This window comes from Haemaphysalis longicornis, unplaced genomic scaffold, assembly GCF_048455015.1.
Source record: "Haemaphysalis longicornis isolate Haplotype H1 unplaced genomic scaffold, Haemaphysalis longicornis Haplotype H1 scaffold_4, whole genome shotgun sequence".
Taxonomy (NCBI): Eukaryota; Metazoa; Arthropoda; class Arachnida; order Ixodida; family Ixodidae; genus Haemaphysalis; species Haemaphysalis longicornis.
This window is the reverse complement of record NW_027526361.1, coordinates 120796532-120809372: the sequence shown is the minus strand read 5'-3', so window position 1 is coordinate 120809372 and position 12841 is coordinate 120796532. Positions and strand designations below refer to the sequence as shown.

General features: G+C 50.9%; 1 protein-coding gene across 1 annotated transcript in view; it reads left to right on the top strand.

The window, feature by feature from the left end:
* Positions 1–790: 790 nt before the first annotated feature.
* The window catches only part of LOC144179975 (uncharacterized), a 34130-nt gene continuing 22079 nt past the window's right edge, over positions 791–12841 (top strand). Inside the window, exons 1-5 of the mRNA XM_077708390.1 lie at positions 791–809; positions 1176–1474; positions 1804–2052; positions 7856–7938; positions 9611–9772. Of these exons, the coding sequence (XP_077564516.1) occupies positions 791–809; positions 1176–1474; positions 1804–2052; positions 7856–7938; positions 9611–9772 (812 nt within the window). The remainder of the gene's footprint in view (positions 810–1175; positions 1475–1803; positions 2053–7855; positions 7939–9610; positions 9773–12841) is intronic.

Genomic DNA, 12841 nt, shown 5'->3' with positions numbered 1-12841 from the left:
CCTTTAAGTGTTTTAAGTGCGAATGCACTTCTTAAGCGAGCCTGAATCGTCCGCCGCCGTAGTCCGCATAGCAACAGCTGCGGGTGCGCGCGCTCCTCGTCTTCCTTAGCAACGGGGGGAGATGGGCGCGCGCTGCCTGGCCGCTGACATGGCACATACCCACGTGGGGGATTGGCCAGGAATCGGGCGTGAGAAGGGCTAATGCACCCGCTTAAGGAGTACTGGCACGAAATTTCAAAGCTGAGATCCGCTCTAGCAATCAAGTACAACGACAACACAAATAGGTGTATGTGAATAAATGCATCTTTCTTTCTTTGTAGTTGTGTGTGTGTGTGTGATCTCTCTTTCGCGAACATTACCGAACCGCGCAAATTCAACTCGTGCATTCGCACTTCCACATTCTTCCCCTCGGGGAAATGCGGGGAATTTTTTTTCACACCAGAGACTGCCACCTGAGAAGAAATGCTTGGCGTTTTATTTACTCGTTACATTGAGCGCCTTTTTTGCATGGTGCAATTTAAAGTGGTAAAGTTCCTTCGTAAAAACTGACAAATATTATTTTAGCTTTAAATGTATCACACATACTCGTTCTCGTACGGTTATTTCCAAGAGAACTATATTTAACAGACTACACTACTTATCTAGGCCTCACAATACAAAAGCGCCTCTGCAAGGGAGAAAATGCATACTGTGTTAAAACACCATAAACACTCCTTCCCTGTGCTAATTTACTTCGGCCAATCCACCACCCCTCAGACCAGCTGTTAGCTTTTCTTGCATCCCGGAGACGATGGGCTACAACTGCTTTCGTGAGTGTCAGGCGAGTGGCGCATGCTTAAAATATGGTGGGCAGGTGAACACAGTAGCCCACCTTGACCTGTTCAAATGGCCACCAAAGGAGACGTCATCATCATCACAACGCTGGTATTATTTGCGAGCATCATCATTATCATTTTAAATAATCAGACGTTTGGAAGCAACAGCACGCGCCACGAACGTGCTTGCAACCTGCGAAGAAACTGAAGAATATTGAACGCTCGGTGGCCGCAGCCTTTGGCCATTGCCATCCCTTCAAGTATTCGTCACGTACCTTCCAGCCGGAGGACCATTTAGCCTCGAACACCGCACAATGGCGCATGCCGTTAACGCGGCACTCCTCCTTCTGGGTCTTTCAGATTTGACTTCCGCCATCACGCCAGCCTCCCGGTCAGCACCTCCCGTTTCTCCTTCACTGCTCTCAAAGCCAGCACCCAACGTCTCCGGCCACGATGCGTATCGCCTGCAGCAGGAGATGGATGAGCTGAACGAGCAAAGGCAGCTTAAGGGGCGCGCGCACAAGCCGCCCTTTCTCAGTGGCATAGACGTCCCGCCGACCGAATTAGAGCCGCCTCAGCAGGGCAACAAAAGCGTCCCGGTTGATCATAATGCCTCGGAATACGCCTCCAGGGACGACGGTCAAGCTACTGATGGACTGGTAGCGAACTTTGTTCAGCTGTTCGTCCGGTTTGCCTCCCGTAACCAGGTTTGTGAACCTACCTCATAGCTAAAACGGAAGATTGAGCAAGCTGGGATCAAAGGCGTAACCAGCTCCAAACGACGACACACGAGCGCTGTGTCTGTTTGTAACCTTATTCTTGTATGTCGTCGTTTAGGGCTTATCTGTTTACCTACCTTCTAGCCTATTTACCTGTGAGTCGCATTCCAACCGGTGCCCTTTCCTTCTCTCTTCCAGCAAGTAAACTAGGCTATGTTCGCTCATTTTCTCAGTTCGGAATCGTCAGCGATGCCCTCGTCTGTCTTCAGGTGGTACTCTACGTCGTCTTATCACTCGTGGTGTTGGGCATGTCCGTGTTGTTCGGCGTGACGACCATTTGCGGCGGCCGGCGCAGTACCAGCAACACCAGCAGCAGCACCGCGGACGGGCGTCGACGGCGGTCCGATGGGTCGTTCCCGATGCTTGACAGGCAGCCGTTGCTGACCGAGAGCTCGTCGTTTAACGAGGACTGCACCGATGACGACGACAACGAGGAGGCCGAACATGCCATGCTGGGGGTCCGGGCAATAGTTGAGTGCGTGCGGTCAGCCTATTTCAGACGGCATGCAGGGTCGACCTATGAGGCAGCGTCTACGAGTGGGCGCTTACTGTCTCGTAGGCCTTGAAGACTCCTTAGATGTTGCCTCAGCAGAGTATTTCAATCCTCTTAGTCACGCAATAACACCCACGTCAACAGACCAGCTCACAAAGTGAAACTGTGAAATAGAGGAACAAAAAATGGCGGCGGCTAAGCCTGCATATGCAAAAGCTTGGCTTAGTCTGAGTGTTGGTTTCGCTTGGTTGACTCTTGATGCAGCTGTGTTGCCGACCACGGCTCAACGCCGTTCGGTCCCGTGCAATGCTTACAGGAGGAGGCCCGCCTCACTTTCATTCGCGGCGAACGCGGTGTTCTTCTTCGCCGGGCGCAAGATGAGTCACGTAGCCCGAGACGACCGAGCGGCGCATGCATGGGAGGCGGCGGGGTTGGTCGGCTGCCAATCAGATGAACGCCCGCGACCGCGCGCCGCTCAGCTGATCAGTTGAGCAGAACGACTGAAAACGGGGCCTTGTGCGCAGAGCAAAAAGCGGGCCCGGCGAATCACGCGATGCGCTTCGAGGGGTGCACCGTAAGGGGGGGTGTCTGAAGCGAAAAGGTGAGTTTGCGCATCCGCGGCGAAACCGCTGGACCAAAGTAGTAAAGCTTTGCTTTAAAACTTTCATTGACACCACCAGCCAGCGGGGCAGCCGTGCCGGCCCGAAGGGACGTCACTACCGCTTGTGCCTGATGGGTCGGCAGTGGGCGCTGGGAGTCTGCCTCCGAGCGACCCAGGGCCTCCTTCCGGTGGCCGGGGGTGGTTCTGGTGGGGTGGGGGTCAAAGGGACAGGCCCACATGTGGTGTTGAAGCATGGATTTAGCGCCACAATGGGGGCATGAGCGGAGAGGGGTAGGCGAATGGGTGGATATGATGAAGGGGGGCTCGCGGGTGGGAAGCGATTCAGTTTGGAGGAGGCGCCACAGCCGTTCCTCCGAGGGGGTTAGGGTTGGGTGTGTCGGGGGTAGCGTGTTGCGGGAGAGGAGGTAGTAGTCGGTAACCACCCGATAAGTGGTGAGGAAGTCCTTGGCGGGGTAGCCTCCTTGACGGGAAGTGGTCTCGTCCACGGAGAAAGAAGTATATGCACGGCGGTGCATGGGGCGACCGTACCCGCGTTGCGCCCAGAGAGGTCCTCCCCAAGCGCAACCTCCAGGACATCTCTCCTGCAAGGAAGTCATCTCTCTGGGCATTGGTGAAAGAAAGCGGCGCTTCCTGAGAACTGCGTTCCCCACGACGGTGACGAGAGCTCGGAGCGCTCTGCTGTCCACTTATATAGGTGGGAAAGTGGAGACGAGGGCGCGCGCTCGAGCAGCTCATCGGGCAGTACGATAAAAATTGGGCCCATCTCCCCGCGAGGGGGACTCGAGTAAATGCGTCACATAGGGGGTGGGTGTATTGCGTTAACGTTTAGTGTTTGGGGAGTTGGTGGTAGTGAATGCGTTGTATCAGCAGCTTCTTGACGTAGTTTGAATGAGTCAAGGATCTAAGGCGCGTTCGTAGCCTCCCATTCTGTGTCGGCTTTGTGGCGCAGTGGGTAGAGCACCATGTACATTGCGTTCCGCCCGCAGGGTCGAGGGATCGAAATCGGGCGCCGGATAGTATTTTTTTTATATAGTGTAGGGGGAGGGGTGCGGACAACGACGGTGCGGACTACGACTACGGACGTCAACGCGGGTGACATCGTGAGTTACTGAAATGCTCTGCATTTAATAGTGTTCTTATTGCGGAGGAGTGGACGAGTCGTTATGTAGTCTCGGTAATCAGGTGGAATGCGAGCCGTGGGGGTTGGTGTAAGATGAGTGTGTATTTGTGCTACCTTCAGTAGCAGCTGCTGTCCAGTTGTGTGTTTAGCCAGGCGATGTATCTGGCCCGTACGTACGGTGCGCTTCAATCAATTCGGCCAGGGTGCCAATGCCGGTGGCCCATAGTTTGGCAGTGGAGGCGTAAGGCGGCAAACCGAGGGCAGCCCTGTATGTCTTACAGATGATTCCGTCTACTTTGGTGACCTCCGTGGTAGGGAGGGATATATATTGGAGGCAGTAGGTAATGCGGCTTAGTAGGAATGCCTAGATGAATCGGAAGCGGTGCTTCTCCTTCAAACCGTGGCCCCTAGCACTTACACGCCTCAGGAGACCTGTGATCTGCGTTACATGGGAAGAAAGGGTGTGTAGGACCGCTGTGTTGCGGCTATTGGATTGGATAGCTAGAGCAAGTATTATTATGCGATTCAGCGTTGGGATAGGAGCATTGTCCAGAAGTACAGACAGGTTGGCTACTGTTTTAGGAATGGTGGCGTGTGGTGATAGCATGAGGAGTTCGGATTTCGATGGGGAACATGTTAAACCAGCTTCCTGGGCTGCGTGTTGTACCTCTGAGACTCCTGCTTGAAGTGTTGCTTCTATATCAGCGTCGCTGATACCAGTTACCCAAAAGGTGATATCATCAGCGTACATGCTATAGCAGAGCCGATGGATATTGTCGAGGGCAGGAGGGAGCTGGGAGACGGGGAGAATAAAGAGGAGGGGCAGAGGTTTGAACCTTGGGGAGTGCCGATGGACGGAAGTTGGTGTGGGGGGCCCGTGGGATACTGGAGGTCGCTGGATTGGCAGTGTGCAGTGCGATTTGCTAAAATTTCTTTACGTACGGTAATTACATGCACGTTCACCAGGAGCCATGCGGGCAAGGCCTCGAAGTATGACTTGATCAAGTGCTTTTTGTAAGACTCTGGCCAAGATGCCTGAATAGCCGTGCTTGGGCGGTTCCTGGAGGAGATCAGTGTACAGACGCAGGTTTACGTCATTAGCCGCAAGGCTGGTGCATGCAATCATGCGCTATACAAAAAAACACTGCTTGTGTGCGAGATATCGGTGCCGTACACTGTGGTCATTCCCTACTATTCCCAGCGACACAAGTGCTTTGGTCAGTGAAACAGCGAATTTAAATATGGTTTGTAATGCAACCACTATACAGTACTTATACTTGATTGATTGTAGGGTTTAACGCGCCGACGCAACGCAGGCAATGAGGCGCGCCGTATTGGAAGGCTCCGGATTAATTTTGACCACCAGGGGATCTTTAACGTGCGCCGAAATCTCGTACACACGGGCGTTTTTGCTTTTCGCCTCCATCAGAAAAGCGGCCGCCGCGACCGGGAATCGAACCCGCGACCTCGTGCTCAGCAGCGCAACGCCTTAGCCACTGAGCCACCGCGGTGGGTCAGCACTTATACTTCTGCTACTAGCTCTACCGCTGGTACCAAAGCTACTGCAACTAATATAATCGTGACTATATTACCCCTATTTGGCTGCCATCTCATACCCCAACTACACAAACAAAAAACGTGTACTATTCTGCTACTGTACAACCCAATAGTAATAGTAGCAGTATTAGTGCTACTAGTGTTTCTACTAGTCTTATTTTCACCTTGCCATCGTATCCTTTTTTGCAGAGTCCGCCCAAGCCGTACGAAAAAAACAAGGTGTCAAACGGGTAAGAAGACCCACGACAATTTTTCTGGCATCAATGGATTGCAAGGGACACTTGTCTGATTACTTACAGAACTTCTAATTACAAACCTAGTGTCACAATCAACAAAATTGCCACAATGTGGATTTTTATTGCTGTTGATATTAGTTTAAATCGTAACCAAAAGGGATGATTCGCTCCTTTCTAGAAAATGTTAAAACTGGGCGGCGAAGAGAGCTTGTAGTTTGCGTAGCTTTCGAGGATACAACTTGATTGATTGTAGGGTTTAACGCGCCCACGCAACGCAGGCGATGAGGCGAGCCGTAGTGGAGGGCTCCGGATTAATTTTGACCACCTGGGGGTCTTTAACGTGTGCCGAAATCTCGTACACACGGGCGTTTTTGCTTTTCGCCTCCATCAGAAAAGCGGCCACCGCGGCCGGTAATCGAACCCGCTACCTCGTGATCAGCAGCGCAACGCCTTAGCCACTGAGCCACCGCGGCGGGTTCGAGGATACAACTTACACTTAAGTAAGCAAAACCACAAATCACCCATGCGGGGCAACCACTTTCTCGTGCTAATATCGAATTCGCCGCGTGAAACGGCGGTCCATAAATTTTTTGCTTGGATGCATGTTAACAAGCTTTGTAGAGACCCCTTCGAGATTAACAACAATACGCCGTTAGGCGGGCCTCATAGTGATGATGATGGTGGTAGTAGTGGGGGGGGGGAAGGGGGTTGGTAACAGAGATGATGATGACGCGGGTAAAGCATTTCCGTAAAGATGCTTCAATTAACCCCGTACTCCTACTTTTCAAAGGAAATAAGTTAATTTATTGATTAATTGATTGAGTGATTTTAAATCAGGCTGTTATTTCATGTCGACTGGATAATAATTTGCCACTGCTGTTTATCCTTCTTGAGCTTAGACTGATATCTCATTTTTAATGTGAAGCGCTCATGGGGTACGTTCTCTGTAGAAACCTGGAGAGGGAAACGAGGTCGAACAGAGTGAGATGACGATGAATGATAGAGATGCGCAACTGGTGTGACGCCCCATTGAGATATGTTCTCGTGTTTGTGCGGAACTGGCTGTACGCTGAGCATTCCGGCGAAATTTCAAATTACTCGAATTAATGGGCGTGGCACTGCCGTAGACGCTGCCGTTGCTAGATGCTCGAGCGTCGGGCATTGCGGTTGACGCCCTCGTGGCTAGGAATCGCACGATACACGGGGATGAGCGGGTGATTTGTTTCGATCGATTTGGATTAGAATTAGAGTAGCCGGTCGTATGATGTCAAGCAAAAGCTTGGAAGTTACCAACTGCTCCAGCAACATGAGCTATGATGATTGGTCCGCGTTGTGTACCTTTAACATTTCCCATACAATTTCCTGGTGGCAGTGTGTCGAAATCTTGATTGTGCGGTGAAACTACAGTTGTGAAGGCAACCACCTCTTCCCTGCATTTTTTTGCCAACACTGTATTCGCTTTTTGCTAGGCAGAACTACAGGTAAGTTTATTTTTCCATCAATGGTTAATCCATTTCTTCAGGAAGGTGCTGCAATTGGTGTTACCAGGAAGGCGTTCCCGTTAGAAACCTGTTTGGCTTCACGTCTCGTCATTCTTTAGTGTCCACATGCTGTACACTTCTAAGCTAAATGCATTGCAGTGTTGACATATAGCAACTTGCAGTTTGTGTTTAAAAGGGCCAGGAAAACAAAAATGCACGTTTTGCTCATGAAAAAGACGGTCCCGATTACAGTGAGTGATACTGATATTATCGCAAACTTCAAACGAGTAACCGCGCTATTAATGGAAACCGCTTAATTAAGCAATGGGAACTCTTCCAGCCACTTTCCGGCGGTTTCTCTATGACGTCACGGAATCTTAGTGGGGCCTGTGATTCTGTCGGAGGATATCACTTGAATGCTAATAGGAAGCTAGCCCACAGTTGACAGTTTTTTGAGCTACCCCTTAGCACGTCACTCCTGACCAGATTACGTCATTCTAGCGCGAAATTTGAATGCTTTTCAACATTTCGCCTGTTTTCTTTTGGTTACAAAACGTCTTTCGCTGTTTTTAGTGAAGCCGAGTGAGTTACCATAGGACAGTTCTTCCAAATTTAAGACAGTAGTATTTTGTCTTCACCCTTGAATGACGCTTCGACGAAAGGGGTCTAGTTTGCGTGCGCGTGCGCGTGCGTGCGCGCTTTTGTGGGTCCTCTCCGTCATTTAGAGGTGCAAATGTCGCACGTTTCCGCAGCCCGTCGCAGTGTTCCCGACCCGCCTTCTAGACCTGTGCAACCAAGAGTTACCGCTAACCTTCAGCGCCTTCCTGCCCATCGGGTAAGCATTACATGCCGGCTGGGAGCATTAATTGGTGATATTACGAATTAGTTCAAGCTGTGCGCGTACGCTGTGCGTGTGCGTGTGTTTGTGAGTGCACGCCCATTCCGTTACGACAGTAAAGCTTACTCTCCTGTTCACGCATTCTACTCTCCTTAGTCGTACCGAACATCTTGCCGCGGTAAACGTTGGACGTTCCACTACGTTTGATAAAAATTTAATTTTAGACAAATCTCGACGAATAAAGACGTTTCATAGAAACAGGAATGATGATGAAGGTTAATTTAGCGCTGAAACAGTTTCTGCAATTGCTCGAACCTCTAACAGAAGCGATCATTGATTTGGGGCAACAAGAATCAAAGGCAGTATCAAACTTTAAAAAATGAAGGAACCTCACGCTAACGGTTAAGACTTGAATGTAGCGAAGCTGTACGCTATACCTTCACAAACCCCACGACGGTTTTAAGTCCACGATTAAGGGAATTGCAAGCCCTTAATGACAAACGCGCTCTCGAAAGGGCCAGGTGAGTTTACCCTTCCGTATGTGGCCCGAAGTCAAACAATCTCCGGTGGGACTTTATCTAACCCGCCATAGCTTCGCTTGTGGAGCGGGTATTGTTCCCCACTTTATTTTTCTTTTTTTTTTTTTTGCGGGGGTAGGGTGGGAACACGAAATTTTTAAAATGATTTAAAAGGTAGCGAAGCTGTACGCAATCTTCGCTACCATCACGACGATTTAAGTCCACGATTGCAGCAGGTTTGCTTCTCCGCTGTCGCAACGACCTTTACTCCATCATTGTTGCAATAAGTGTGAGCTTCTTTCATTATTTCGGAAGTGATAATCGTTGGACATCACCTTGGAGAGGCGTGCGCTATGATGTCTTTCTTGTTCCAAGTGTGGCCACGATTACGGCGAACGCTGCAGTTTTTTTTTTTTTTTTTTTTTGCAAATCTTGGCCAGTCGTCCACTTAAGTGGGCGTGCTTGGTTTGAAAAACGTTCGCCGGGGACGCTGGGCGGTCGCCGCGAAGCACGCACACATGAGAGCTGGGCATTTTATTGGTTCGCCGCGTGGTCCGCGTTTATGTGCTCGAGCTCAGCAATTTCTTGGTGTTTTTAACCGCGGACACGAAAAATTACGACTTCCTAAAAAGCTTCGCTGCTAAAAAAGTGTGGCTGATTCCATTGTCATAAGAATCGGTAAAACACGAAAGTGAAATGTGCAGCGAAATCTGCAGCTGAGCATGATTTGCGGTCGGTGGCTGTCTTGTGGGTGCGCTTGGAGAGCGACGTCCTGCTGGCGGGTCGCTTCGACAAAGGTGCATGTATTGGCGTCATTTCCGTGACAGATATGACTTCATGGAAATCTTTGTGTATCCCGGCATAAACCACTTTCGTGTTAAACTTAACAACCGAAAACGAGCAACCCTATGTATAACGTACTTGTTAGTACTAAAGCATGCTTCCCCGCAAGAAGACCCTGTGTGCAGGGGTGTACCCTTTGCAGGCCGCTTGCTTCATTGTACTGACGTCATTTACGTGATGGATAAGACGTCAGTGAAATTTTGGCGTATCCGGGAGTAAAACATTTCGTGTTAAAAAACATTCAGACTGCGTGCCGCCCCACAATGATCTTCATTCTCGTCTGAGCGCTTTGGTGACCGTGCATGCAGGAGCCAGGACCGGTCCAAGTGGCTGGCCCACGGCCGCCACAGCGAGCTCTTCCAGGTGGTGGCGCCTTTCAAGCGCAACGTCCTCAAGGTTATGCCCATCGTCGCCGGAGACTTCTCCAAGGGACGCCTCGAGACCATCACCGCCGCCATTGAGTGCAACCTGTGAGTCCCCTCGAAGCTTAACTTAAACAGCTCCGTTTCAATCCGCCTCTTTCATTGCGGTGTGCTGCCACCTAGCGTGCCTAGCGGAAGTTGAAGCTGTAGGGTTTGCCGGCGTTTCCTCCGGCTGCGTTCTCGTTGTATGCACGGCAATCCCACATTACGGCGAGGAGCAGCCGAAGTTTTTCTTCTGTGTTGGTGTTATAACGCCTTAAGACGACAGCCCCTGGTCATCACATAATACCAGGCGGCTTCTTATCACTGAATGAGGGCTGGCAGAGAAATCTCGGACAGATCCGTGTGCCGTCCGAGTAGCAGAGCGAGCAGTACTTGGAGTCGTCTGGCATGAAGTGCGATCGCCAGCTCAACAAAGGCCGGCAGTTCGCTGGACACATGTACGATTGGTACACGCGATTCGCATGCGACTGATCGTTACGACTGTCGCCACGACTAGTCGTACGCGTGAATTTGAGACGGCCCGATGCGCGCATGAGATGCGTCGTCGGCGTCGCTCCGCCCACTGTTTTTGCTCCATGGTCAACTACGATGATCGCTGAGCTGAATTTGTAGATTCTGCGCGTTTGTTCGCAAGAAATGGATAAAGCAAGCAATCGTGAAGCGTTTTCTGCCTTCGGAAACAGTCCGCGCACACGCCGGCCGCGCCTGCCAGCTCGGCACACTCAGCGGCTCGAACCGGCGCAGACCACGGTAGCAACGGTAGCAACCGCGCTTGTCGCTGCTCTTCTGAATCAATCTGATCGCTAAAAAGTTCTACATGCGAGAAAGTAGGTGTTAGTGTGGTGAAAAATTGTGCTAGGGATTGTTGTCAGGGCTTATTTTAAAAGCGGCGATCAGATATATCTGCCGCGATGCAAGCCTATACGCTGACCGGTCGCCGCGGCGCGCGGTGCGCCGAGCGGCCGAGAGATGGCGATACCTGCGCGGAAGCATCGAAACAGGCTACGCAGATGTTTCGGTCACCGATCACTCAAACGGCAGTTATAACTTAAATAGAGTTCCACATGCGAGAAAGGGGATGATAGTGTAGTGAAAAGTTGTGTTGCGGATTGTCATTCGCAGTTGCACAGATAGCAGCGATCAAATATCCGCCAGGATGCCGAGCCGCCGCGAGCGACGCAAGCCGCCGTAGCCGATCGCGTGCGGCCGACGGGAAGCGATAGAAGCCGACACCGTTCCCTCTTCGGCACTCCGAGTTACAGCGGAACGTAGCACAAGTTGTGGGCATTGTTCCGCGCACAACGAGCACACACAAAAAATCAAACGATGTAAATACAACCACGACCCCTTCCCGCTTGTGCGGGAGCTGTGGGGAATGTCGTCTGCTGCCCCTACTGGACTGCTTAGGGAGTTGGCCGCTAGGGGATTGCGCATGCGCAGTGGGGTTGTGAAAGAGGCGGATTCGGCGATACGCGAGTTCTGGATATTTTTGCACGTTTCTGTCGAATGCATCTTACAGCCGCAGTAGGTAGCAAATCGGATTTTCCTCTATTTGGCGCATAGAATGTCGTTTGGGCCGGCATTAAATTTAACTTCTCGCTGGACGGTGCGGAACTAAATACTACTGAATAAAGGAAGAACGCGGAGCTACAGCCTTTAGATTGGGAAGGTAAATTTGTGAGGCTAACAGCGCAAAATGCGAACCCAATACACAGAAAGGGACAGCAAACAGCCAAGTGCTCTGTCCGGGGCCCGTTTTCCGCGCTGTTATCCAGGATTAGAAGGGGGCAGGGTGTTAGCATGTCCCCAAGCGCCCCAGACGGTACCAACGCGACGGTATGTGCTCCAATATATCCGCGCCCTCCCTTTTCAGAGGGTTCCCACAGGATTTTACCCTGACTGCAAGAGTGTGCCAGCAAGCATAGAAACACAATTGGCCTTCACTATTATATATATATATATATATATATATATATATATATATATATATATATATATATATATATATATATATAACAGAAGAAACAGACAACCATGACCAAGCGTCTCCCCCGGCTGGCCTGCCCCCCTGCCCCCCGTGCCCACCGTGCCTGCCGTGTCCACAACGTCCGCCCCGTCCCACGCCTTCCCGAGCCCCGCCCGTCCCAGAACGCCGCTACATGACACGCCTGGCCACGAAGGCGGCGTCGCAACCAAGCCGGGAGGCTGAGAATTGACTTTCAGTGGAGACAGGTACGGCTCGCCCTGATCATGCATGGTCCCCCTCTTTTTTGTCAATTAGGAAATTAATCGACAAGCGTGTTCGCTTTGATTTGCATGCTGCTCACTTGGAAACATACGTCAACCAGAACGCCGCACCAAAAGGCCTTCGTCTAGCCTGCACACCCTCGATGTGCACATTTAATCCGGAGGAAATCACGAAATGGGAGAAAGTGCTGTCTGATGCGTCGGTGGGTCTCACGGAGATTGTTTCGCAGCACAGCCAAAGACGTGCCATGGAGCTTCTAGATGCCGAAATTCTAGAGAGGTCGCAATCGAATTTATCCGACTTAGAATGCAAGGAACTTAAAAACTTTGAGACGACAAAGAGGAAAGAAATATCACAACAAAAAATCAAGAAATTGCAACGCGATAACATTTCCCCACAGTTTATAGTCCACCCCGTGCAACCAACCCATCCCGTAGGCATCACCCCAGGTCCCGATGCTATATCTCGCCCCGTAAACGCACAACAAATGAACGTGGTAAATCTGTCAAGCAAAACATTATCCCCGGCTCAAGAAAAACTTCTCTCAAAAGGTTTGACATTTTGCCCAGCCTCCGGAAATTTCAATGAGTTCCAACTATATCAGGATCTGGACACATTCGCACGTAATCTGCGTCTCCGGGAATACTTCCATGACCGCCCCAACACAAAAACACAACTGCCTGGTGCGTCAAACAAATCCTGGACACCAAAAGACCGACGAGACCAGCACTTAGATATGTTTATAGCGGCTGTACAGAAGGATGTAATCCGGGCATATGCACAGCACCAACCCGGGCGCAACAACCTGTCAGTAGAAGAGCGAGCAGCTTTAAATTCCCTCCAAGCGGACACCAGCATAATTATCA